Source organism: Malus sylvestris, chromosome 1, assembly GCF_916048215.2.
Source record: "Malus sylvestris chromosome 1, drMalSylv7.2, whole genome shotgun sequence".
NCBI classification, from domain to species: domain Eukaryota; kingdom Viridiplantae; phylum Streptophyta; class Magnoliopsida; order Rosales; family Rosaceae; genus Malus; species Malus sylvestris.
This window is the reverse complement of record NC_062260.1, coordinates 27,713,143-27,741,130: the sequence shown is the minus strand read 5'-3', so window position 1 is coordinate 27,741,130 and position 27,988 is coordinate 27,713,143. Positions and strand designations below refer to the sequence as shown.

The 27,988-nt window shown below is 39.0% G+C and overlaps 4 protein-coding genes, 1 long non-coding RNA gene and 1 pseudogene across 7 annotated transcripts; 4 read left to right on the top strand and 2 right to left on the bottom strand.

Annotated features, from left to right (window-relative positions):
• On the top strand, positions 1 to 2,587 carry LOC126616507 (uncharacterized). The gene is made up of 6 exons (XM_050284586.1): positions 1 to 426; positions 541 to 770; positions 1,259 to 1,369; positions 1,467 to 1,622; positions 1,775 to 2,016; positions 2,097 to 2,587. The coding sequence occupies exons 1-6, from the start codon at positions 128 to 130 to the stop codon at positions 2,418 to 2,420; spliced, it is 1,362 nt and encodes a 453-aa protein (XP_050140543.1). The 5' UTR covers positions 1 to 127; the 3' UTR covers positions 2,421 to 2,587.
• Positions 2,588 to 3,125: 538 nt separating this feature from the next.
• LOC126616517 (uncharacterized) lies at positions 3,126 to 5,954 on the top strand. The gene is made up of 6 exons (XM_050284595.1): positions 3,126 to 3,551; positions 4,020 to 4,246; positions 4,370 to 4,480; positions 4,909 to 5,064; positions 5,182 to 5,423; positions 5,555 to 5,954. The coding sequence occupies exons 1-6, from the start codon at positions 3,283 to 3,285 to the stop codon at positions 5,876 to 5,878; spliced, it is 1,329 nt and encodes a 442-aa protein (XP_050140552.1). The 5' UTR covers positions 3,126 to 3,282; the 3' UTR covers positions 5,879 to 5,954.
• Positions 5,955 to 6,994: 1,040 nt separating this feature from the next.
• Positions 6,995 to 11,479, top strand: LOC126616447 (ferric reduction oxidase 4-like). The gene is made up of 7 exons (XM_050284504.1): positions 6,995 to 7,253; positions 7,365 to 7,470; positions 7,554 to 7,751; positions 7,872 to 8,106; positions 9,355 to 9,682; positions 10,101 to 11,027; positions 11,137 to 11,479. The coding sequence occupies exons 1-7, from the start codon at positions 7,094 to 7,096 to the stop codon at positions 11,274 to 11,276; spliced, it is 2,094 nt and encodes a 697-aa protein (XP_050140461.1). The 5' UTR covers positions 6,995 to 7,093; the 3' UTR covers positions 11,277 to 11,479.
• A 129-nt stretch (positions 11,480 to 11,608) lies between these two features.
• On the top strand, positions 11,609 to 13,353 carry LOC126616528 (ferric reduction oxidase 2-like; annotated as a pseudogene).
• A 261-nt stretch (positions 13,354 to 13,614) lies between these two features.
• Positions 13,615 to 20,128, bottom strand: LOC126616418 (uncharacterized). Of its 3 annotated transcripts, none has more exons than XM_050284479.1 (5): positions 18,748 to 20,128; positions 18,485 to 18,576; positions 18,019 to 18,341; positions 15,313 to 17,840; positions 13,615 to 15,231 (listed from the first exon to the last, which is right to left on the bottom strand). In XM_050284479.1, exons 3-5 carry the CDS (start codon positions 18,208 to 18,210, stop codon positions 14,007 to 14,009), a joined length of 3,945 nt encoding a protein of 1,314 aa, XP_050140436.1. In that variant the 5' UTR covers positions 18,211 to 18,341; positions 18,485 to 18,576; positions 18,748 to 20,128; the 3' UTR covers positions 13,615 to 14,006. The 3 variants fall into 3 exon arrangements, with proteins under 3 accessions (XP_050140436.1, XP_050140427.1, XP_050140442.1); XM_050284470.1 differs by having other exon boundaries at positions 19,759 to 20,128; XM_050284485.1 differs by lacking the exon at positions 18,485 to 18,576 and having other exon boundaries at positions 19,759 to 20,128.
• Positions 20,129 to 22,578: 2,450 nt separating this feature from the next.
• On the bottom strand, positions 22,579 to 24,134 carry LOC126616591 (uncharacterized). The gene is made up of 4 exons (XR_007621204.1): positions 23,941 to 24,134; positions 23,645 to 23,855; positions 23,479 to 23,552; positions 22,579 to 23,205 (listed from the first exon to the last, which is right to left on the bottom strand). It is a non-coding gene; the product is annotated as an uncharacterized LOC126616591 (long non-coding RNA).
• Positions 24,135 to 27,988: the final 3,854 nt, after the last annotated feature.

Genomic DNA, 27,988 nt, shown 5'->3' with positions numbered 1-27,988 from the left:
TCCACTACCTTGAATCTCAACCAGAAGAACGAATCTCTCTCAGCGCAGAGAGGGAGGGAGGGAGAGAGAGAGAGAGAGAGAGAGAGAGAGAGAGAGAGAGAGAGAGAGAGAGAGAGAGAGAGAGACGATGTCCATGGCATTGAAACTCACCATTTCACCCGCCTCTCGTCCCCCGTTGCCGACGCTCCAACTGTCACATTTCCCTCCCCGCCAAAACTTGAGCCTGAGTGTGCGTGCCTCCTCCCCGGGCGCCACCGTCATCGGCACAAATCAGAGCTTTCTCTCCCCTCCGAATCCTCCCAAGCGGGACCGATCTGTTACTTCCAAGGCCGGTTTCCAGCTCAATGTGAACGCCCCTCTTATCTCTGCTCATGACCAATGGGGCATCTGGACGGTTCTCTTCGCCACCGGCGCTTTCGGTATCTGGTAATCCCCACAACACCCTCTCTCTCTCTCGTCCTTCCCAAACAAGGGAAAATTCAGCTCAGTTCAGTTGAGCTCAAAAAATTGAGTCCTTATATTTAATTTTTGTTGTTAAAGGTCGGAGAAGAACACGAAGATTGGGAGCGCATTGAGTGGGGCGTTGATGAGCATATTGATCGGACTTGCAGCCAGCAGTTTGGGAATCATTTCTTCGAATTCGCCGGCGTATTCGATTGTGTTGGAGTTCCTGCTCCCGCTGGCTGTTCCGTTGCTTCTGTACAGGGCGGATTTGCGCCGCGTGGTCAAATCAACCGGCGCACTTCTCTTGGCCTTCTTGGTTGGATCAGGTACCCGGAAAGTCATGGCCTTTCTAATTCTTGTGTACTTGTTTAATTATTTGGTTCTTTCTTTTTAAATTTTGATGATTTGCATTGTGGAAATTGTAAATTGAACTAATTAGTAAAGAAAGGAAGTTACTTTTATTCTAAAAAAAACAATGCTTGGCTACTCGGTAAAAATGAATTAAAACTAAGATCGTTTAGTCAATCTATTGTAGCAAATATATACACGGTTCCTAATGCTTTTACCAAATTTTTTCATCTATTTTTATGCAGTTATGACTAAGGAGTCTTAGTTTTAGTTGACTTTTTCCGGTGAGGATCTTTACAGAGTGATTGATAATATGAACGATTCTACGATTATTTCATGACATAGAAGTTGTTAGTACACGAATATATGCAGGCATAAGAATATGTGCTCAACTTGATGCCGATTTTTGGTTTTGGTCTTTGCTTCCTCTTGGTTTTGATTTCTTGCCCCTTTGTGTGTACCATAGTTGCAACAACAGTTGGAACAGTGGTGGCGTATCTATTGGTGCCAATGCGATCGCTTGGTTCAAACAGTTGGAAAATAGCAGCTGCACTCATGGGCAGACATATTGGTGGAGGTAATGTACTTACAACTTTATAGATTTACGTCCTCACACGAACAAATTGAGCCTATTTGGTTGTGCGGACTAAGTATTTGCAATTTGTTTTATGTAGCTGTCAATTATGTTGCCATATCTGAAGCTCTTGGGGTCTCTCCGTCAATTTTAGCGGCTGGCCTAGCCGCAGATAATGTCATTTGTGCTGTATATTTTTCAACATTGTTCGCGTTGGCTTCTAGAGTACCTCCTGAGCCTCCAGTATCTGGCGATGGTGTGTAAATTTCTACCTTGTTATGGCATAATTGTGGGATATCAAGGTGGATTTGTTGTTGGTTAAGCTTCCTTATTTTGAATGGATGCATTTGAACATATAGCCGGAAGGAACTTGTGGCCACTAACAGATACTCGAAATCTAATTGGCAGGCATTGCAAAGGATGCAGACTCTGAGCCTGCAAACAAGCTTCCTCTGATACAAACTGCTACGTCCCTTGCCGTGTCCTTAGCCATCTGCAAGGCTGGCCATTACGTCACGAAATATTATGGAATTCAAGGAGGTATCCTTCCAGCTGTGACAGCCATTGTTGTTATTCTGGCGACTGTGTTTCCTAGACAGTTTGCGTATCTCGCACCAACTGGTGAGGCTATGGCTATGATCCTAATGCAGGCAAGGAACATTCTCGTCTTCTCTAATGTAGGTCTAGCGGGCGGATGTCTTACACGAACTGACTTGATTTTGGCAAACAGGTATTTTTTACAGTCGTGGGAGCAAGCGGGAACATATGGAGTGTGATTAACACCGCTCCTAGTATCTTCTTATTCGCTTTAATCCAGGTCGCCGTTCATCTTGCTGTGATCCTCGGAATGGGAAAGCTATTGGGGTTTGACCTAAAGCAGTTGCTTATAGCGTCGAATGCCAATGTTGGAGGCCCTACAACAGCATGCGGAATGGCCACGGCCAAAGAGTGGCCTTCTATGATTGTTCCTGGTATTCTTGTCGGCATTTTTGGCATTGCGATCGCAACTTTCATCGGCATTGGATTTGGGGTTGCGGTTCTAAAATACATGTAATGTGAAACTTTCCATTGATGATTAGCAGAAATGTTTCAAATCTGTAACAAATGTGAACAAGGCAGACAATAGGGGTAAGTTGGAAGATATGTAGATAACTCACCACCATGTCTGGCATTGCAATATACATGTATGTAATAAACCAACGGAATCCTAGTCATTGTATATATGGTGTGTTGTAGGATCGTATTCTGCCACTAAAGCTTAATGGAAAATTTTATAGGATGATAATAAGGTCAACAATGCTTTGTGGCATAGAATGTTGAGCTGTCAAAAAGAAACATGCAATGGAGATGAGAATGTTTCATTAAAGTGCGGATTCACGAGAAATGACAAGATTAAAAACGAGTATGTCAGAGGTAAAGTAGGAGTTGCTTTAATTGAAGATAAGATAACAGAAAGTTGGTTAAGATGGTTTGGAAACGTGAACAGAAGACGTATAGATGTTCCGCTTAGAAGATGTGACTATAAGACGGAGGCGGGGACAAAAGGGATAGCGGAAGACCTAAGAAGACTTGGAAATAGACTTTAAGAAAAAATATAGAGTACTTAAAGTTAACGGAAAAATTAACACAAAACAAAGTGTATGTTTAACAGAAAAACTTAAAAGCGTTGCTGAATTTAGATACGAATTCTGAAGCGGCATTTTTAGTAGGTGCTTTTGAGGAAGCAAAAGCACTTGCATTTAAAGAAGCGGTCTTGAATATTCATAGGGCAAACATACTAATGATTAGAAGTGATCCACAAGTGCACTGTTCATCAGCTCACAATCTGCCACGTCATCCTCAACTGCAAAAAGTACCAAATAGACCAGAGAGGTTCAGAAGAGCTCATGCAGTGAAACCTCCGTCCCGAAACGTTAATGGCTTCTCTCCCCGTCACATGGCCGTTACTCCACCTTCCCGCCACTCCCACTCCATCACTCTCACCAGTCAAACGAGTCAAACCCAACCCTTTTCCGTCTCACGCCGTTAATGGAACGCTTCTCTTGCCGTTGACTCGTCCTCGGAGCCGCAAATGCGTCCATGCGACAAGGGTAATTACGTCACAGCTCAGGCAGCCTATCGTCGCTCCGGATGACCACTGGGGCTTATGGACCGCCCTGTTCGCCACCGGTGCTTTTGGTCTCTGGTAATGCTAATACCCCCTTCAGTTTTTTTCTCACATTTTAGTTACTGTTTGGTTGCCGAGAAAATGTCATCGATCGAAGAGAAAAAGATTTGAGCTTTTGGTAATTCACTGCATGGAAATCATACTTCTAATCAATCCAAACATGCCCATGTTCTTATTTGACACCAGATAATACAAATTATAATTTCTTTTGATGCCTTTTCACACTTGCTAATTACATATATCCGTTTGGTTGCCGGGAAAATTTCATAGGTCGAAAGAAAATGATTTGAGCTTTGACCAATTCACTGTCTGGAAATCATAATTGCAATCAAACCAAACATGCCCATGTTCTTATTGGACACCCGAGATTCGAGAAGAGAAATTTTTATTCTGTGTTGATGCTGGGAAATGAGATTTTTGCTAATAATGAATGACTTGATTTGAGCTTACATTGAGCGAATGTATATTTGTGGATTCAATTTCAAGGTCCGAGAAGACGAAGATTGGTGGGATGGTGAGTGCTGCCCTTGTAAGCACTTTGGTTGGGCTTGCAGCAAGTAATTTTGGCATAATTCCTTTTGAAGCGCCTGCATATTCCATTGTCTTGGAGTTCCTTCTACCATTATCTATTCCATTGCTATTATATAGAGCTGACTTGCGCAGTGTGATGCGGTCCACGGGGACTTTGCTCTTAGTTTTCGTGCTTGGATCAGGTAATATTTTCTTGCTCGTGATTCTAAACGGGATCAATATGTTGAGTTTTGACAGGTTTTTTTGTATGAGCTAGTGGCATTGAAGTTTCATACTGATTATTTGTAACTTCATGTATGTAACAGTTGCGAGTATGGTTGGAACTCTCGTGGCATTTCAAATGGTGCCCATGCGATCACTTGGTCCAGATAATTGGAAAATAGCTTCTGCTCTCATGGGTAGCTATATTGGTGGATGTAAGTGTCTTTGGAGATGTCAGCTTATGTTTATGGATATTCAGTAAACAGATCGTATGATTGTAATACGTTTCTTGATCTCTAAGTAGCAATCTCATCATCGTCAGTTTGGCCAGTTATAATTTGAACACTCAAGCTGCATATATTCTCTTACGGGCATTTCAAGGGAAAGGAAATCAAGGATTCTTGGATCTTGGTATACTTGGAGCTAACCAATACACAAGAAAAAGTAGCCTTTCTTTCTGTCCATGTTATCATGTCTATTAAATGAACATATTATGCATCCTACAACTGAACACATGATTCTACGTTTGTCTTTTGAAGCTTAGTTTTGGTGCTTCTGAATCGGTGTGTTTAACCGTAAGAGTTTATATGGTTATGACTAAAACGTTTTCTTTCTCTTTTTTCTGTTTGGTTTATTGCTGTAGCTGTTAATTATGTTGCGATTTCAGAGGCTCTCGGTGTTTCTCCATCGGTCATGGCTGCAGGAGTAGCAGCAGACAATGTTATTTGTGCTCTGTATTTCATGGTGTTGTTTGCTTTGGCCTCTAAAATACCTCCCGAGGCCTCAACAACAACTGATGGTATGAATTTCTCATCCTGCGTCGAACTTCTTTGGCTGATGATAATTTTTCGTTCCCAGTTATTATCTAAAGGCATGCCAGCTTTAAATAATCTTTGCAGATATTTCTAATTGGCAGATGTTTCAATGCAAACGGAATCCAATTACGACAGAAAGCTGCCTGTTGTAGAAACTGCCACTGCTCTTGCTACATCGTTTGTGATATGCAAGGCTTCCACATATCTCACAGGATTGTGTGGAATTCCAGGAGGCAGCTTGCCAATGATAACAGCCGCTGTTGTCATATTAGCAACTCTTCTCCCGACACGTTTCGCTTACCTTGCACCTGCTGGGGATACCGTTGCTTTGCTTTTGATGCAGGTAACTGCAAATCATTCTTTCTATCTTTCTATCAAACTACCTATCTAAATCATTTCTCTGTTGGTCCACATTCAGTTCTAGTATGCGTTTTGAAACGATATTGTTTTTACGTGGGGCGTTCTTCGCAACAGGTATTCTTCGCAGTGTTGGGGGCTAGCGGGAGCATATGGAATGTCATCAACACCGCGCCTAGTATCTTTTTCTTTGCTCTAGTTCAAGTGACCGTCCATCTTGCCGTGGTACTTGGATTGGGAAAGCTATTTCACTTAGATTTAAAACTGTTACTCTTGGCTTCCAACGCCAATATCGGAGGGCCAACGACAGCAGGCGGAATGGCCGGGACCAAAGGATGGGATTCTTTGGTTGTTCCTGCAATCCTTGCAGGCATATTTGGAATTGCCATTGCAACATTTCTTGGCATTGGTTTTGGAATGATAGTCCTCAGACACTTGTAGAAAATGTAGATTACATATTCTAACCGAGAACAATGCCGTTTTAGGATTTATATGACTGACTCACTTAGTGGGATAAGGTTTGGTAGTTGTATCCAAACGGGAAATCTTTGAGCTTAGGAATAATTAATTAATTAATAATCAATGGGAAATCTTTGAGCTTAGGAATATTAATTAATTAATAATGAATGTTGACCATCAAATATGATGTATTTTTTGCAATAAGCACGGAGAACATGGATAAAAAATTCTGACCATTAATTAAATATTGATTAAAACAATAATTATTCGATACGACAATCACATTTCTGAGTAGTATTACCAATCTAATGACGTTATTATATGTGTGTCTGTTTATAATATCACATCCAAAACATGATTAATGTACTGATCTTCTGTTTATGTCAACTATTGTGGTGTACCACCTGTACTACACTGCCTGAAGTCAGCCATTGGTCAACTGTACTTTCATTACGCCCTGAAAAGTCTACTCTTCTTGCTAATCTAGCCACATTCCATATGGTCATGCAAGTACAGAAACCAATATATAATTGAAATTTTAATATGCGAATTAATTTATCAAATCGATTTCAAGTATCCCGAAATTGAAATTAAAACTTCTCACTTATAAATGAAAATGAATAAATTAGTTGTGAAAAATTAAATAATTATGTTCACGACAGACCTTTTCTGAGGCTAGAGTCTAAAATCATTTCATATGGAGAAGTTATTGAATTATTGGATTCGAGTGGGAACTGCTATTCACTTTAAAAGTTGTTGTGAGTTCTTCATAATACACTTTAAGTTAATTGATACTTGGTCTCGTGTGATAAAATTTCATTACGTCATTATGTACTCTTCACGATTCACTTGAATTTATCTGATAATTTTTCTCATATTAATCCCAATGTGCATTCCTAATATATTTACATATCACTTGAATTAATTTATAAGTATTTCAAAGTCCACTCACTAGTTCATTGTACATTGAATTGGCAAATTAAAAGTAGCATATGATGACTTTTTTGGAGTGTGAATAATGCTACCTGATATCATCACGTAAGGCGTTTAATAAGGAGTTGTAAATGGGAATGAAAAATGCCTCTCTCCTCAACCTTATGTACGACTCTCGCCTATAAATTGCTTTAGTTGCACAGCAGAAGGTTGTATTTTTCCGAATAGCTAAGCTTCTCACTGACATTCCTTTCAAACGGCAGGATGAGCAGTCAGATAGTAGTGTTAATTTTAAGGTTGATTTTCCTTGTGGTGTTTCTTGGATGGCTTATGATTTGGATTGTGCTGCCTACAAAAACCTACAAAAATGACTGGAAACCCAACTTACAAAGCAAGCTCAATTCTACATATTTTGGAGAGCAAGGTTTTTCTCTTCCTTAATTACATTTGCTTGCTTAATCAATTTAATTAAGGTTGATATTATGCTTATAAGTTTATAACATAACCTTGTGTTGTGTCATGTAATAATTTACAGGGGTTAATCTTCTGTTCTTCTCATTCCCAATGATGTTAATAGCAGCTTTGAGCTGTGTTTATCTCCATCTCCAAAAGAAATCAACTAGGTCGTCATCCTCCACAAGGTTTAATACTATAATACAACTTCTATACAATTTATAACAAATGATAATTTCGTTAATATGCTCATCGATCTTGACTGGTGCAGTACTACCACTACCGGCGTCATTACAAAACGATTAGCCTTTTGGAGACGTCCGGTAATTGTGAAGGCTCCTCTGGGAATTGTCACTGCAATGGAGCTTGCTTTTGGACTCATGTTTGTTGCACTCTTGGTCTGGTCTCTTGCCAATTACTTATATGTCAGCTTCGGCCACCTCCATATGCATTTGCCTGCCGAGAAAGTGTAAGCATACACATATATATCCTTTCTTACATGACTTTTAAAAGAACGATCAATTAATTTTTTTTTTCTCTTGATTTTAGTCAATTAAATTCATGTTAATTAAGATTAATTATATGACAGGTGGGAAGCGAAGTTTCGAAGTGTGTCATTGAGATTAGGTTACATTGGGAACATTTGCTGGGCACTTCTCTTCTTTCCTGTAACTCGAGGATCTTCGATTTTACCTCTCTTCGGGCTCACATCTGAGTCAAGTATTAAGTATCATATTTGGCTCGGCCATCTCTCGATGATCCTCTTTGCTGCACATACCCTAGGGTTCGTCATCTACTGGGCCATGACTAATCAGATGGTTCTGGTAATTAACTAATTCAATCATCTTTTTTTTATCTTTAATTAATTCATTGTCTCAATTAATCTTGTATATAGCTAATATGTTTTAGCTTAATTTGGTTGTATTATGCATGCGATTCATGAAAACGATTGTATTGTTTTCTAGTTGTGAGAAGAGAATATGTGGAATTATGTTGCTTTATGTGTTTCTTCTTGTTTTGTAGTATACTGTGGAATATTTTCTATCTTAATTTCAAAAAGGAAGAAATTAGAAGAATTGAGTGGTTCAACTTAAATTCGACATCATGTCGATGTCTAGGTATTGTAGGCTGGTTGGCAGGAATCATCATATGGAAACATATCTAGACAACAAGGACATGAATTAGGGAAGATATATTTCTTTTTGGCATTTTTCTCATACGTGATTTCTACACCCTTATTCAGTTCATGATGATGATATATTCCTAACCAAATGACTTCATGCATCATGATTTATTTTTTATTATGTATATATTTTCCTCTAAGTAGTACTGCATAGTGGTGGCAAATTAATCCATTGGGTTGTTAATGGGCATTCATTAAGACCCGTTTAATTTGATACACCATATATAATATATGAGTGAAATTGCTAGTGATGATGATGGTGTAAGGTAAAATCAAACTAAATGGGGTTTAATGGGCACTCATTAACAACCCAATAGGTTGATTAGCCATTGCTTTTAACTTGCGTACCAACAAGAAGGAATGCACATATCTCACTTCTTTCGATTAACATTATTCATCATATAAATTTGATGAATACTGCTATATATTCACCTAGTCAATCGGATATACATGTGAATGCAACTTCATCTAGATTGATTCGTCAATATGATTAACTCCATATACAAATGGCGGTAATACTAAAATTAGTTTTCATCGTCAAGAAACATGACAATAATGTGGATAGCACCACCCTAAACAGGTAGTGCTATTTACACACCTATTTTTTTCTTCTACATACCCTTATTAATTTAATTGATCCCATCTTAACAAGGAAGAGAAATATCACGAAATGCGGGTTGATCAATCCGCATGGTATCGAAATGAATAGAAAATGGAAGGGTCGCTATATACAGGCAAGCATACATATATTGCAGCCACTCACATACGTTTGTATAGTACAAGAACTACCAGTACTAGCACTCTCTGTCCAACTAATTTACTACAAAATTACCTAATTAAGCTGTTGTGGTCAACCCTTTAATGTGTGTTGGACATTAATTAATTGCAGCTGCTTGAGTGGAGCAAAACCTACGTATCAAATGTAGCTGGGGAGATTGCAATTGTGTTGGCAATGGCCATGTGGATCACAAGCGTTCCTCGCTTTAGGCGTAAAATGTTTGAACTTTTTTTCTACACCCACCATCTCTACGCACTCTACGTCTTCTTCTACGTACTGCATGTCGGTGCTTCCTACTTCTGCATGCTCCTCCCCGGCATCTTCCTCTTCATCGTCGATCGATACTTGAGATTTTTACAGTCGTACCAACAAGCTGGGTTAGTCTCAGCTCGCGTTTTACCATGTGGTACCATTGAGCTCAACTTCGCCAAGACCCAAGGTAACTAATTTTGCTCTAGTCGTCATTAAATAAGTTGAGTTCATGTCACATGCTGGAAAATATCAACTTTGTTGTTAACCCATATTATAACTCATGGATCAGTAACGTTATTAACTTTAAGCACCATTAAATATATATGTCACATTTATACTTCTCACATATTGTGTATATATCTGTCTGATTATATTATATCCCAGCTAGGTTTGGAAAATATTTACTATATGGCTCACTCATATTATAACGCATGAATTAATAACGCATTTATCTCTAACCACCATCAAATACGTGCCACTGCCATGTGTTAGGTATTAGTTTATTAATACTATATCCTAACATTTGAAAATATGAATGTATATCCACTTATATTATAAAACGTGAATTAGTAACTTTGTTTTTATTTTTTATTTTTTTGTTTCAGGATTGGATTATAATCCCACTAGCATCTTGTTTATAAACGTGCCAAGCATATCCAAGCTGCAATGGCACCCATTTACAGTGACTTCAAACCCTAACATGGAGCCACACAATCTCAGTGTTGTTATCAAGAGTGAAGGAAGTTGGTCTCAAAAACTCTACAAGCAACTGTCTTCAAATGTGGATCATGTCCAAGCTTCTGTCGAAGGACCTTATGGCCCCATTTCATCTCATTTTCTAAGGCACGAGGCTCTGGTGATGTTCAGTGGAGGCAGTGGAATCACTTCTCTCATTTCCATAATCCGTGAAATTATTTTCCAAACCACCAAACCCGATTCCCATTTACCACGTGTACGGCTCATATGTGCCTTCAAGAACACAGATGATCTCTCCATGCTACAACTCTTGCTTCCTATTTCTTCAACCCCTTTCGATTTTTCCCATGTAGATTTGAAAATTGAAGCCTATGTCACCAGAGAGACAGAACAGCCGCCGGCATTGGCTTGGAAGCCCATCCAAACAGTGTCGTTTAAGGCCGACCCGTTGGACTCACCCATTTCTAGGGTTTTAGGTCCAAGCAGTTGGCTGTGGCTTGGTGCAACAATCTCGTCCTCATTCGTCTTGTTTCTCGTTACTTTGGGACTTACCACTCGTTTCTACATTTACCCGATTGACCACAACACTGGTGAAATTTATCACCAGTCTTTTATCTGTCTCTGGTACATGTTTTTGGTCTGTTCTTGTATTTTGCTGGTATCTAGTGTAACTTTTCTTTGGTGCAAGAGACAACTAAATGCCTTGGAAGGGAAGCAAATCCAAAATGGGGAAGCGCCAGCTCATGAAATAGAACTTGAAGGCCTTCCACATCATCCTGAAACCCTAATTGCTCAAGCCACACTGGTGCATTATGGAACAAGGCCTGATCTCAAGAGTAAGTTAATTAATTATCTCTCTAGTATTAACGACCATTGTCATGTTTACTTCTTGTAGTAACACATTTTTGGATAAGTGATTAATTACTGTTTCTGTTTGCAACCCAGAAATTCTGTTGGCGTCCAAGGGATCTGATATTGGAGTGTTGGTGTGTGGGCCAAGGAAGATGAGACATGATGTTGCCAAAATCTGTTCATCTCGTTCGGCAGATAATTTGCACTTCGAGTCCATTAGCTTCAACTGGTGATGCATGCCTGAACCGTTGTGTTATATAATTCAGCTTGTATTAATTATAACGCTCAAATAATTGTCGTTCAAGAGATTTGCTGAAAGATTTGCTTTCAGCACCTCTCATGTCGTCTTTAAAGATGTGTAAATGTATATAAAATGTTCATGGATTTGTATTTGTTTTGGGTGGTTGGAAATAAATTAGTACTAGATTTATCATAATATGGAATCTACATATGCTCTAATTGTACAATTAATGTTAATTACTATGTAGCCATCAGCCATGGCACTTGATCATTTGCAGAAAAACAATGAGGTTTATAATAAAGGAATATTCATATATTTACATGCACCTACCTAGCTACTCACTCACATATCAGAGAACCCCTCAAACCTTGTAACTGTTATTTATGTACTGTTTTTTGGCCGGTGGGAATCAAAGTTGGGAAGTGTTGCATTAACACTAGGGATAGTTTGGAGCATTTGTCTAGCCTTTCTCTTTTTCCCTGTGAGCAGAGGATCTTCCATTGTGCGGGCGGATCATTGGCCTTGCATCAGAGGCAAGCTTCAAGTACCATATCTGTCTAGGGCATCTTGCCATGATGCTCTTTTCGGCACACGGTTTATGTTTCTATTGGGGGAGCACAAACCAAATTTCAGAGGTAATTAAATTTCCGAAGCTTCAAAACACTATTTAGAAATGAGCCATTCTCACCATGAAGCAATTTTTTCGTGCTGGTGTAGATGTTGAATGGAACAAGGAAGGCGTTTCGCAAGATCTTTGAGCTCTTCTTATACACTCATCATCTCTACATTGTCTTCCTTGTCTTCTTCGTGTTTCACGTGGGTTTCTCCTACGCTTGCATAATGCTGCCGGGCTTTTACCTCTTCCTGATTGATAGGTTCTTGCGTTTCTTGCAATGTCAGCGTAGAATTCGAGTGGTTTCAGCCCGTGTTCTTCCGTGTGAGGCTGTTGAGTTGAACTTCTCCAAGAGTCCAGGTGAGAAAACAAAGATGATCAATCCTACGCCCCAAATGAGCTCTAAATAAATACTACATCGAGCTTTCCCATAGAACTCAATTATTCTCCAACAAGCATGGTGTTTGTAATTGTATCAGGAATTGTCATCCTCTGTGCCCGCCACCCGCCTAGAGGTCTCAGTCGAAGGACCGTAGGGACCCGCCTCAAGCAACATGCTAAGGTGCTCACATTGTAAACCATTTCCCCAATATTTAGTATGCCAAATGTGTGTGCTAATTTGACTGACATGGTGAAAATGACATGCCAGTGCAGGCACGACATGATAGTGATGGTGAGCGGAGGAAGCGGCATTACTCCATTAATCTCCGTCATCCGAGAGCTCCTCTTCGAAGCCAATAGCTGAGGCAGCGAGGCTCCAAAAATTCTCCTAATATCGGTTTTCAGGAAAACACTAGACCTCACCATGTTGGACCTCATCCTCCCCGTTTCGGGCACAAACCTAGACATTTCTTGCTTGCAGTTGCAAATTGAAAGCTTATGTGATGAGAGAGAACCCATCTCAGAATCCTACAAACCCCTCCACACAATTTGGTTTCTGCAGTTCTAGGACAAAACAGCTGGCTCTGGCTCCGAATGATCATATCATCGTCTTTCGTTATCTTTCTTGTACTCATGGGAATCCTCACTAGATATTGCATCAACCCAATTGACCACAACTCCAAACGTGATATTTTCCGACTCAGCTAGATCTGCCTTGAACATGTTATTTTTATGCCTTTCTATAGCATCTGCAACGGTAGTTTTCTTGTGGAACAAGAACATAGCCGCAAGGAGATGGGGCAGATTCAAGTCCTGGACACACCAACTGCGACGACTGCTTCTCCAAGTGGGCGGTTTTCCGTTGCTGAGCAAGAACTCGAAAGCCTTCCTCACCGGAGAAAGATTAGGGCTTTAACATTTGATTATTTTTGTTGGGATACGATTTGAGAGTGAAGGTTCAAGTATTGGGGTTCTTGTCAGTGGCCCAAGAAATACGAGGCAAAAAGTGGGCTGCAATTTGTCATCTGGCTTGGCCTACAACCTACATTACCATTCCAAGAGCTTCACCTGGTAAACCTCAAATACAAGAAAAGGAAAATGTTGTCATGGATGATTGAGGACCTGACCTACCCGCGTATGTATGTCATTGCGTCCAAACATTAATTTGAGATACCGTCACAGCAATATAAGTGACACTAATTTGAAATACCGTCACAGTAATATTAATGCATGTATACGAAAATTAATTGGTTCGAGAAAAGCAAAGGAAAATTATTATTGAAGAGAAAGTAGAGAGAAAAAAGCAAACAGCAATAACAAGGAAACGAGAGAAGCCTTTAAAAACAAAAAAGCTTGAGATTCTTCACTAATCATTTAAAAATGCCTAAAACAAAAAGAAAGGAAAATAAATTCAAGATGAAGGAAAGCAACATTAGGCCCTAACCTAAAAAGAATTTTGCCTAAGCGCAATCAGAACGGTAAGAGTAGCTTCCACAAGCAGCGCCAGCCGCCGCCGGGAAGAGCACGAATATTTCGACTTAACTATCACCGGAAAAAAAAATCGGAAGAACTCTATCCGCCAGAGAGTAACACATCGATTTGATGAAATAGCGGCAAGGGTGATGGAAGATTTCTCCTTGCGAATAACGTATGTTTCAGTTTAAATGAGTTGAACTCCGGCTTCTCCACCAGAAGCCGGAGTTCTAATACAGAGTTAGCATTGGAACCTTAATTTACTCTCCTCTTCGCTACTTCTCCTACGTAAGCTTCTCTAGGCCGCCTCTCGGCCGCCCTATGGTCAGATTCATCGTAGTTCTGCGTGTTGTGAGATGCAAAACGATCTTCATCATAACGGTACTGACGCACACCACCATCTGAATCAAAACGCCTCACGCGATGAACAATCTCATATCTTCCATCAGGTTTCCTTCTATCATCATCACTACCTTCGTATCTACACTCCCTTCCACCACTGGGCAACTCAGAGTATCTTGCAGGACGCATCACGGGTTCAGAGTAACCATCTTGATTCAATCTCCGAGATGAACGCTCTGAGTCAAACCTCTGTCCTGGCTGGAACCGTCTTCCGGCAAATCTCCCGCCCCTGAAATTGTGATCTACACCTCTATGTGAATCATCAAACCATCTGGAATTCTGTTGTGGGGAAAACCGACGCTTTGGTGGGGACACGAACCCTACATCATACTTGCCTCCGAAATTTTGCCTTTGGAAAGGCACCCTCAGCTCCATATTAGAATCAAACCTATAATCAGGAGACCTGCTACCACGATGTCTTGAAATATCATTCCGTTCTCTCGGTAAACCCCATCCAAGAGGAGAGCGACTTCTGCATCGAGACTGGGGCTTCTGGTAGGGTCTACTATAATATATAGGTCCTCTGCCAGGGGGTGAAGTGCTTTGTTCTCTCCTGGGCATTCGTCGTGGCACATTATAAGAGCATTCGTTGGGATCATCGGGTATGGGCCTGTGGTACTCCTCCCTGATGCCTCTGTTAACCCCTTGTGGATATCGTCTAAACCTCCGTCTATCAGGACTTGTATCTCTCATAGGTATCATTCCCCTATGTATGTTGTGTGCATCATTCCTTTCAGATGGCGATGATCTTCTAAACGCAGGATGATACGAACGATTTGATGAAAAAGTAATAGCTTGCCTGCGAACACGGTTGTGAACTCCTGCTGCGTCTGAAAATGTGACGTCTGATTCCATCTCATAACCATGGTTCTCAACAACAATTCTTGGTCTAGAGCGTCCAGAACCAAAGGAACCACGATAAGTGGGTGATTCGCGGCGCTTGGAATCCCAATAACTCCCCGAAGAATTAACCACACCTCCGAAACTTTTACCCTGCATACGTGAATCAGATTTTTCCCTTCCCATGGACTGATCAGAACCAGCTTCCTCAGAGCGAATAGAATCAAAGTTGCCCAACCTGACGCAAACGAATAATTAGTAACCAAGACAGAAAAACCAAAGTTGCATTCAAGAGAATAAAAGAATCAATAGAGTTTACCTCCTCCTTCTTGCACATTCAGTACCCATCTTATTTGAGGAGTCAGATGCCATTGATCCAACCACGTTGGCAGGAGAATGTTTGGCATCATGACAATCGAAGCTATTAACAGCATGTCTCCTTACAGTGCACCCCTCAATTGCTTCTGCAGTTCTGTTTGAAGAAGCTTCAGAATCACCAGGCAATTGATCAGATCCAGAAGTTTTCGTCTTCGAGCCAACGGAACATTGTCTCAAAGCATGCTCATTTTTCTCACACGTATTATCAGATCCTGGACTCAATCCTCTCACAAGCTTCATGTTACTGTTAATTTTCCTCGACTCCCCAAATAATTCAGTTTCTCTGCATTCAAGTTCCATTCCAACTTTCCCTGATACAGAGTCATCAGCAGCTTCACTGTCACATGTATCAGAACCATAGTCAACACATTCAACTTCTAAGTCATCAATTTCATTCTCCTCCCAATATGGTACATCTGACTCCCTCAGCTCCCCATCTTCATACTGAGAGTCGTAACCAGCTTCAGGTTCCTTAGTGTTTCCCTCGCCAACCATGTGATCATTATCATCTTGACGAGTATTCAAGTCATAATCATCACTGGAAGGATCTTCAGTGGCTCTACCCGAGCTACGTGAGGTACCTTCACCATAGTGGCATTGCTCAAGAGAAGACCCAGCAGTAGCTGCTGGATTCATCATGGGATTCCCTGAAGATTTATGCACTACTTCCGCAGAACCATCATTTGGCAGAGAATCAACAGTATGAGTGTCAGAGGCTGCTTTTACTGGCTCCTTTGCAATTACAGTCACCAGAGATCGGCCTTCTCCAACAGATGCACCAGATGCAGATTTATCATTAGAATCATGTTTGGAATGGTGAATAGCCACATCCTCTGTTTTAGCTACAGGCTGAACATCGAACTTGGAATGGTGAACAGCCACATCCTCTGTTTTAGCTACAGGCTTGACATCAAGTTTGGAATGGTGAATAGCCACATCTTCTGCTTTAGCTACAGGCTTGACATCAAGGAGAACGGGTGAGAGTGACTGACAGCTTTCCACACCCTTCGTCTCTTCCGGAGATTCTGGATCATCATGGACGCTAGATGTTGCACCAGAGCACTTCCCATCTTCATCTAGAACAGTGCCTTCAATCTCACAAGGTGCCCCCTCTGGCACACAAGCTAAAGCAGGGTTTTCAACCTTAACACTCTCTGAACAGACAGTTTCACCCAGTAGTTCACCAGAAGCAGTATCTCCTGTCATATGCTTAACAGGAAAGCTGGAAATCGGTGTTCTGTCGGTCTCCTCAGACACAGGGCATGTGACTGCGATGTCACAAGGAGAACGATCAATGCATGCATCCACACTGGCATCCTCAGAGGAAGCTTTTGCACTGCTACCAGAATCTTTTGAAGATCCCAAAGCATTATCAGTAGAAACACATTTACCATAACTCAACTCAAACTCAGGGCAAAGAGAAGGATCAATGCATGCATCCACACTGGCATCCTGAGAGGAAGCTTTTGCACCGCTACCAGAATCTTTTGAAGATCCCAAAGCATTATCAGTAGAAACACATTTACCATAACTCAACTCAAATTCAGGGCACGCTTTCAATCCCTCTTCCTCATTGTCAGACATGGGCTTCTTCACTGTGCTTGCAATGTCATTCTTTGCATCTTCCTCCTTTGGTATCTCATTAGCTTCTGAAGCCTGGAAATTTGCACCACCCTGCTTATTATCCATGGAGATATCATCTGCAGCAGTTGTTTGAGGATCAGCAATCCCCATATCACAAGGTTCCTCCCAAGCATCTATACCAACATTTAGGTCCCAGTGGAACCTAACATCTTTTGAGGAACTGGATCTTGCTTCTGCTTCGTCCTGTGCTTTGGTGGTATTAATCCCATCAGCCTCAAAAGAGGAGCTCCCTACTTTATCTTCTCGTCGTACATCTTTAGGGGATGAACGTACTGTTTCCAATGACGCACTACTTTCTTCCAAGATTGCAGAGACTGATGCATCTCTTGCTTCTGAAAATTCTGAAGCAGTTCTCATGACTGTTGAAGAAGTTGACGCATTGGTGGTTTGCTCCAAGGGCCTTGCAGAAGTTGATGCATCTTTTGCATCCCGAGATGAATCTTCACCCACTTGATTCTTCACAGCATGATTGATATCATCATTTATGCTGTTGTTGCAGGCAGCAGCTGCCAATATCTCAATACCGGAGAAGTCATCCACGTCACCAGGCTTTTGATTTGTCACCTCGTTCAAATTCTCAATAACACCGCTACCGGCTATATTATGGCTGACCCTAGTCAGGGTAGACGTATCACTCCTTGTGGGATGCTTTTTGCCAACTGATTTTGCACAAGACTTATGACCTGAAGAATGACGGCCATCCAATAGTGGTTTGTTGTCTTCAAGGTGTGGAGGGGGTGATGGAGACCGGACCATAAGTCTCCGTTTCTTAATCGGTACATGCTCAATTTTGTCACCCAATCGTCTCCCACATACAGCCACACCCTGCAAAACAGACAATTATATCAGCAACATGAAAAGCCTAATCAGATAAGCACTCTTATTAGAAAAATTGGTACAAACAAACAACAAAGGAAAAATCATGAAGTATTAATCAGATATGCACTCTTATTAGAAAGAATGGTACATACAAACAACAAAGGAAAAATCACGAAGTATTAACCTTCTCTGATTCAGAAACTGTTGCTTCTGATGCACTTCTAGCACTTTTCTCAGCTAGCTCTGCACCCAATTTTTGGTTTTTGTCAACAGGTTTCCTTGACCGCCTTGAAGAACTCCGATAACCCTTTGAAACCTTCCAGTTCAAGTCAGGACTAATAGATTTTGTAAGTTCTACACGCACTGTATTCATCATGCTTTGACAGAGAGATGTACTCCCATCAACTGTTTGTCTGCCACCACAAGTTCTGCACAGTGCAGTCCTTACTTTCTTTCCACTTTGCACCAGAGAGGTGGTACACCCCCAGTGCAAGCACAGAAATGAGTCTGCAAACGAGAAAAGGACATAAATATAACTACTCGGTCTATAAGTGCCAAAAAGCTTCGGCATACATGGTAAGAAGGTGCAGGATGAAAAACTGAGACGTTTCAATAAATTGTAAAAACCATCAGAAATCCTAGATTCTTACAATGCTTTGGTTTCTGATGAGGACTCTGTAAGAATTTTTCTTAGAACCCTCCAAAGGAAATACGTTTTTGAAGAGTTTTCTGCCTAATGAACCTGAAATCAGCAAAGATGAAGATCAGCACAGAAACTAGACCATAAACAAGAAACAACGATAATCATTGAAACAAAAGCAGATAAACAAATCAAGTCTCAAAATCTTTAACAATGTTATTGAGCCCAAAAGCTGATAACTATACTGCCAGCATAACCTCCAGAGGCCATTACCTTGAGGCAGATCGTGTTAACTAGTTTTGGAGGACTGCAAAAACTCCCTTGGTTCAGAATGTCGAATTGAACATTAGCAAGTCGCTAATACTCGAAATCAGGCTTCTTTTTGTAACCATAAAGTACTAGGACAACAAAAATATTTCTTCTAACATCAATCATTCAAACTAGTAGACTGAGTTTAATGTGCCCAAAAAAGAGATTCAGCACAAAAGTTTTTTTCCTAACAAGACATTCAAATTGTCTTGCTCATTATCACCAACAACAAGAGCAGGCAGTCTCTGGGCCTCGAAAGAACTAAGATTTACGACAGACCCACAAAACTTTTGCATAGTAGAAACAAAATTCTTCCAGATCTTGTGAAGGTTTCTTCGATCGATACCGATGGGCACATACAGGATGAATCAGTAATGGAATGGTGAAGTTCTAAGGACAAGGGGATTCTGCTAAAGAGCAGATCACACATAACCCATCACAGATCCAGCCATATAAAACTAAAAACTATACTTTTGTTCAGATTCCCTATCAACAATTTTATCAACCACAGCAAAAGCATGGCTCCCGGGGAAAAGCCCAACTACTTTATTCCTCTACTGCGGACGGCAAAAACTTTCAATCCAAATACCAAGATTTGGCAGCCACAGTCGATCGAAATCGACATCAGAAGACTCGGAGATCTCGGCCCTATGCCTCTACCTATGGTTATACAATCCTAAGAGCCCATCAGGACCAAGCTCCATGACATCCAGTCCAGTCCAGCGGGACAACTTGAAGAAAAATCTGCAGTCCTTCAGGATCAGTAATCGGACTAGTTCCTTATCAAAGACAGTGACTACAGAGCCCAATAAATCGGCGATTTTCACAAATCCAGAGCCGATCAGAAGCCTCCTCATCGTTTCGCTTCGCAGTCCTTGATGATGATGATTGATGATTGATTGATGATAAAGATAAAATTTAACCATAAAAAATGGCGAAACGCAAATTATCAAAAGCTTTTAGGGTTTTCAATACCTGATTCCTTCAAACTCTCAACAAATCCGCCGCCGCCTCCGCCGCCGCGGTGGTCTCAAAACGAATCCAATCGATCAACAACGAAGAGATTCCGTCACCTCACAACATCAAAATCCTTCATAACCTCGCCGAAGGAAAGCGATTCAAAAAACGGTTTTCGAATCCGATTTCTTCTTCTTCTAGATTTCAATCAGAGAAGACCAGTTTCAGTCCCGATCTTGATCGTTAAATATGGGCCGCCGATTATCGGTCCCTCGGAGAACAGTCGCTGCACCTCGCCGCCGCCGATTTATTCCCTTTTTTTTTTTTATCAATCTTCGCCCTACTTCTTCTTTCTTGTTTGGATGGGAGAACACAGATGGGAGAGCACTCTCGCACCACGTATTTATGGTGGTTCTTGTGCCGAGACTGCCCTCCGCCTTATCTTTTGTTTCCCAAAATACCCTTTAATTTCTTGAAATTTCAAAAGAAAATGGGAATAAAGAAAAATCTAAATCTAAACACAAATCTCGAAGTCAATAGTCAAATAATGGGGCCAATTTCTTTCCGAATTAAAGGCAATTTTGACTTTTGGATATTTGTGAATTTAGATTTTTGAGTAGGGATCGGATTCTCTCTTCTCTTAATTTTTTCATATTTTTATCATCTTTTTATTTGAACGCATGCGATTAAAGTATGTTAATTTTTTATAAAAAGAAAAAGATAAAAAGCAAAAGGAAAGAAAAATGATACTCCAATGAGTACAGGACCACCCATAATTTATATTAATTTTTTATCTTGGGAAAAATAAAGTTTGTTTTTATTTTAGACCGAAAAATATTTGGCTCCTGATACGTAAAAACGAGTAATTCTTCCTTATTGTTGAATCACACATTAAAATGTGTCCAAATCTTTTTGTGTATGGAGTCGACGGATGTCATTTTCTACAACGATTTTCATACTTCTTCTCTTATTTGATGACTCTCACCAGCAAGTTAGGAATCTTAATCCCGTTTTAAGAATTAATTGATGGCATATCTGTTAAAAAATTAGGAAAATCATATATCACAAATATCGCAATTTTTTAACTTAATTGACGTGACAATCGAGATGTTTGAATTAAAATTAAACTAATAAGACCTATTCCCTTTCCATATATTATATGTAATCCCAACATCATTTAAGATGTAAGAAACTCTGTCACATCATTTTAGTTATTGTATCATGAAATTGTCTTACAAAAAGGGTTATGTATGAGTGACCTTTTATATTATTATTTCTTTTATAAATTGGAATAAAAATTGATGCATCGGTTGAAGGGTGAGAAATTTATAAGTATTCAAAGTAATACTAAACAAATTACGATACTGAACTATCACGGAATGACTTAATAGTTAGGAACAAATTTTATATTACATATTATGATTCGATTACTAATAACACAATAGTGATAAGATAAGGTTAAAATGCCTGTAAATCTTCTCAATTCCGAAAAGACAAACTACAACGGTAAAATCACCAGTTGATTTTTTTTTTTTTAAGTTACCATACGCAATACATAATGAATATCATATTTTGTCTTAGAAAACAAAACTAATTAGATTCTCATTTAATTAAAATCTGAGGAAATGTGTTTTTGGTTACTAAATTCCACAACCCCTTTACAAATGGAAGGATTTCATTGGCCAGTGAAATCCATCTAAATCTCTCCATGTTTTCCACTCCAAATTCCACAATAAAATGTATAATTTAGTAAAAAGAAAAAGAATAAAGAAAATAAAAATTAGAAGAGGAAATTTCCTAAACATCTCACTACGCATTTTTTAACTTTTTTTCCACGGAAAGAACCCCAACAACCGCAAGCACAAGCCCAGTGGGCCCCACTCGCCCCGAAAAGTCTACAAATTATTCTCTTTCCACTCTCTTCCAAAGGAAACAGCCAACTAGCATCTTCCAACTGCGGCACCCACTAAATAAGAGAAATTGTGTCACACTGCCACGTGATATTACGATACTTGAATCTATCAACTTCATCATTCGAAGAGTTCCTTTTTTTCTTCTATTCTTTGAACAAACGATAGGATGGGGAGGGGATGTGTTTAGTTTCATAATAGACTAGCAATAATGTGATTCAAATTCGTCGTTAGCGAGAATCGAACCTACGATTTCTCACTTGCAAATTAAAAGAAATATTACTAAATCGTAGTACTAAGTGATTCGTCCGAAGAGTTCTTTGTTTTGAACACTCATCACATGGTTGTTTGGCCAAGGCTCATCAGGTGGCACCAAAAGACGGTGTTTTGGCTTAATGAATGATGGCCCTAAGTAAGATGTTATTATAACTTGTTTAACGAAGTAAGTTGCACTCTACAACTTTACCGTATCGTCCAACCATATAATAATATCACATGACGATGTCGCTATCTTGCTAAGAATTCTTCCACCAAGACGGACTCCACAGTCAACAAACCAAACTCCACAATCCGCAACCCCATTGGTGAAGCATCAAATCGCTTCCACCAAGACGGACTCCACAGTCAACAAACCAAACTTCCACAATATGCAACCCCTTGGTGAATCATCAAATCGCTTTCGGCGTAAGCAACTAGTCCTCCTAAAGTTTTGACTTTTGCTGCTGAGCCCCTAAGATCGCTTTCGGTGTAAGCAACTAGTCCTCCTAGAGTTTTGACTTTGCTTCTGAGCCCCTGAAATTTGGTGCTTCAAAAGTTTGTGCCCATATTTGTATTTATTTTCTACTTTGTGACAAAAAATAAAACTGAATCGGGCAACCCGCTTTGAAAGGAACATCTGCAAGTATTTTAAGAAAGGGTGATGCTATCCCTTTTCACTTTTTACACAACTCGACGATCGGAAATTAAGAGGTCTGTATGGAATGTAAAAACGAGTGTGTAGACAACACCAGCTTTAAAAAAAAAAACAATTTTCTAGAGAATCAGATGGCCACACCCATATACCAAAGAACAAATGTACTTTCTTAACAACGCATCTCAATCAGCCTCCAAAGAGGGGAAGAATCAGAAACCAACCGAAACTGGCGTTTTACGGCGAATGGTATGCTACGTCAATTGGTGTAATATTCTGTAGGGTATAAGAAGAAAGTATGGCAGAACAGACCACATGTAGCATCTGTCTTGAACAATATCGGTTGGATGCTTGTGTTCCAAGCGAAACCTGAATCTTGGTATGACTTTGCAAGAACGGCAACTTCCTCGGCAGGGTTACCAGTCATCAAGCATCTTTTAATCCCTTGGCGTGCGGCAGCTCAAAAGGAAAGCATCTGATCGTTGCCCCGGTTTCTTCTTTTGCTTTTAACTCTTCTTCGTTGTTGTGCGAATCATTTGCAGCTTTCAAAAGTACAAATACCTAGCCGACCAAGGATCTCTCGCCCATTTGCCCTGGGAGATTGCAACTTTGAGTTCATCATATGAATTCACATTCACAATATTGCTGCAAATAAACATAAACATTCATATTGTCAATGCCTCTGCTAACTTTCCGATAAACAAACAGATATCTAACTGAGAGCATAGGCAAGGCCCTGTTTAACCCGGCTTTCTTACTAGTTCTTCTAATGAAGGTAACTACAGAGATGTTTTATAAAACTCCGAGGAGGAGAATGCGTCATAAGCGTATTATAAGGAATAAACGCCAAAGCAAGAAAACACCGACGTCTACATATTTTTGTACAATGCATAAAGATCTCCAACTTTAGAGCTTCACCTGTATCGGTGCTATTTACTGACAGTCCATGAAGTTTGCCACACATGTTGCCTCTGTCTACTTTCATCAGTAAACTGCATGCATAGATTTTGGTCAATTTATGTTCCAGTGCCTCAGAAGGAACACTATAAATGAGGCTTTGATTTGTTGAAGCATCTGGAAGTACCTGTGTTTCGAAGGTACAAGAAAAATTCTGCCCAAGATTATGGCTGGTTCCGGCCTGTAGGCTGTAATGCCTTCCGGTCACGCATCATATCCTTTTCGTATAGGTCCTAACAGCACCAGCAAATGTTTCGATTATGTCCCTCCTGCCATAGAAACTCAAGAGTCCTCACGAAAGGTTTCGTTCGCATCTCCCATCTCGTGACATTTGCCCGCTGAAGAAGATTAGACATCAGTTCATCAAGACCAAAGCTTATACAAAAAATTACTCAAATGAAAATATCAAAGCAAGTGCGGTACCTGGTTTACCATAAGGGGAAGATCATGGTAACTGTGAATCCACTGGGTGAACATGTGATTGACCATGGTTTCGCTCGTGCCTCGAACCTGCTGGAGCCTCAACATGTGCAACAATCAAAGCTAACACCTTAGATCATATGTACTCAATAACATATACAATCAAATACAAATAATGCGAGACAACAGTTACTGATGGAAATACATACGACACGTTTCTGTTCGAGCTCCTTCCTCCTCCTGTGGTCACAAGTGCTAATTCCAACATGGCTAGCTTCTTTCCCTGCAAACGAGTAAGGTATAAACTGCAGCATTCGAATTTAAACTTTTAGGTCCAAGTCCAAGGTGGGATGCGAGAGGATGCACTATTGAATTTGTAGTTAGGGTCCAAGTCCAAGGCGTTAGTGTTAGGTCGATTGGGCCTTGTTTCTAACTCATCCAACCGAAGCCCCTTAGAAAACTTGGCAGCTTCTGTTTGACAAAGGTTGAAGTCCAATATAATATGGATGTTAAGTACTATTATTTTGAGAATCATTTTGATTGGATGGAAACTCGATTATTTGATGATATGATGAGAGTCATAGGACTAAAACTTTTCTGTAATAAGTCTTTGAGTTAGTTTTTGGGGTAACGTCAATGTTTAAAATATAGATATCTGTAGAAATATCGATATACAAATTTGTGGAAATATCGATCAATATATCAATATCGATTGTCTTCAATGGAAATTATAGAAATTTGTTTAAAATCGTGGAAATTTAAAATGAAATTTTGGAGAATATCATATGTCAATTTATTGATAATTAACCAATATGTTGGAACTATCAACCAAATATATTTATTTTAGTTGAAATTTAAGAATTTTTCTGATATGGGATGAAGTTTAAGACTTCAACCCCCTTCCTATGACTTTTTCTAATTTTTTTCAATATTTCCATAAAAAATATCAATGATATTGAGAAGTTTCAAACATTGGGTGATCTATCTTTAACAACAACAACAATAAAGCCTTATCCCACTAAATGAGGTCATTCTATGAAATCCTTAAATGTCAATGTATTCAATTTTATGCATAATCTTCCGTTAGATCTAAGTACTCAAAATTTTTTCTTAGAGTTTATTTCCACATCTTCCTCAATCCCTTTAGCTCTTAAGCCTTTATCTATTTATCTCGTCTTCCTCTGCCCCTTGTGTAAGAAAAAAGGTTGAAGTCCAATAATTGCCTGAAAAGTATGTTTTGTGGAAAAGAATTTATATTTTTAATATTTTTGCCAAACAAAAAAGATATTTTGACTTCAAGGGGAGCTGCCACCACTGCTGCTGCTGCTGGTGGGTTCCGTTTTTGCAATGAGATAGCAGTGAATAGGGTTTTAATTCAACCTCACTTTTGGGTGACACAACAAGTGAGTGATAATTCAACCCATCAAATCCGGCACTTCTCATATCATTATTACCTTTTTATTTTCTTCCTTACCTCAATTTAAAATTGTACTTTAACGAAAAAGATTTAGTATTATTTATTTTAACAAAAAATCATATTTTTATATTAAAAAATCAATCATAGTACTATTTACTTTATCTTTTATTTTGTCTTTATCGTTAAAACTCAAAATTTTCATATCATTTTCATTAATTTTCCTCATTTAAAATGGTAATTCAATGCTTCCCTCCCACACCTATATTTATTTCTTTATGAATGCTATTAATTTTCTTCTTCTTTTTTCTACTTTTACCCATACAATACAATACCAGATATACTTTCATCTTACTTTCTTGGGTTTCATTCTTATCTTGCAGTGTTGTACATTATTTGAATTCTTTACTTTCTTGGTTAAATTTGAAATCTTTAGGCAATCCGACTGTCATCGAATAAATTAACGAGCTATGTTGCTTACTTGAATGTTGAAATTTTAATAATGTTAATCAAATGGTTAAACGATTTGTGAGAATATAAAGATAAAAGAATTTCACACCGGTGAAAGGAGAAATCTTACAAAGGCTTATAAGAGGTTGAGTTATTCTCCAAATTATCAATTGGTTTTATAGTAGAACTTCAACTTTTTCATAGTATCAGAGCAGGTTGTCCATGTGAGAAGCCTAACAGCCACACGTGCTCCACTTCACTTGGTTTGTGTTGTCCTCATGTTAGGCTTGAAAATGAGTCACACGTGAGGTGGTGGTGTGTGAGGATGTAAAGGTAAAAGAGTCTTACATCGGTGAAAGGGGAAACCTTAGAAAGGCTTATAAGAAATTAAGTTACTCTCCAAATTGTCAATTTTTATAGTGAAATCTCAACTTTTTTCACAATTATTAATGTTTTTTTTTTTTTTTACAAAGTTGGCTAAAGAGTGACCTATATATTACACAATTCCGCAATCAAGCAACATTACAAGATAAAAATCTTCGAGTGATAAAGTTGCCGACGTTCCGAAATTAATTAGGATAAAATGAGTAATTCTCTGTAGCAGCATCAGCATCATCTAGCAAGTAGCCAGCAACTCATGCACTCTCCGTATACGACATCGCCAACCTTATCAATTCCTCCTCCTTTCTATAAATGTGTATTTAATTATCAGCATCCCATAATTATGATATTAGCTTTAAATGGATTGCCAACAACTAAAAAACAAGTGTGTATAGTGAGCACCTTGTGTGAAAAAGACACTTGTTTTGGATATTTTTTCTCATGCGTTGTTAACACGACCTGATATACTAAGTGTTATAATATAATTGGTTGAATTTTTTTTCAAGTTTTCAATCAATTATACTATTACACTTTATGTATCAATTCGTATTCTTTACATTGAAAAATATCTCATTGTTTTGAGGCAGAAATATATTGGCAAGTTGCAACAAAATTCTTCAAATACGAATGACCTGATATACTAAGTGTCATAATATAATTGGTTGAACTTTTTTTCAAGTTTTCAATCAATTATACTATTACACTTTGTGTATCAGTTCGTATTCTTTACATTGAAAAATATCTCATTGTTTTGGGGCAGAAATGTATTGGCAAGTTGCAACAAAATTCTTCAAATACGAAGTAAAAATAAATTAAAGAACAAGTTTGAGAAAGGGAATGATGAAATATGACATGACAATAAAAAAAGGTGACGTGGTACTACCCAATCGGCACGAGAGACATATTATTTACTGAATCCATAAACATTTAAAAACACATCCACATTGGCAGTTTTAGAATTCGAATATTAGGAATTCTAGCGTTAAAGTTCTGAGTTTTTTTTAATGAAAACTGAGCATGAAACACAAAATATTTTCAATTTATTCGCTGAGGCATTTCATCGAATACTTGATGAGTATCAACATTTGAAGAATTCTTGAAAGAATTTCACATGTATATTTTTCAAATTCCAAGTGATCCTGAAACTACCTTGGTTCCGATATACTTCCGCCAATAGAATCAATGGCAATGAGCTCCACCCATGCATACAGAGGGTACTTCGCTGCTGAAAATTTTAGCAGGAGGTCCTGCTTACAGCCAAACCCAAGTGAACATGTGTCCAAGTTTTGATTACCTCTTGCTGAAATTTCAGCAGCCAAGTCTTATTCCATGCATACGCACACAAACGAGATACATTTAATCGCACAAATCACATCTTAATTAATTTTAAAGAAAAACTAATGAAAATGGGCTTGAAACCTTTGAGTTTTAACGATAAGGACAAAATAAAGAGTAAAATGAATAGTATAAGGATTGATTTTTTATGTAAAAATGTGATTTTTCGTTAAAGTGAATAGTACCGGAGTTTTTCGATAAAATTCCCTAATTTTAATTTGACATAACCGTTGGAACCCATTCTTTATTTAAGGTATTTATTAAAACAATATATCACAAAAGTGATATTTTTATTTTCTTTAATAACAATAGAAATCATGTGATATTAAAAATCAATTAAACCATTTCCTATTGGACTATAAATAATATAAATCATACATGATCTCCGTTTCATGCCATCTTCTAATTTAATACCAAAAGATCCTCAAATCCTCCCCAACCAATTCACGAGCGACATATTTTTTACCAATA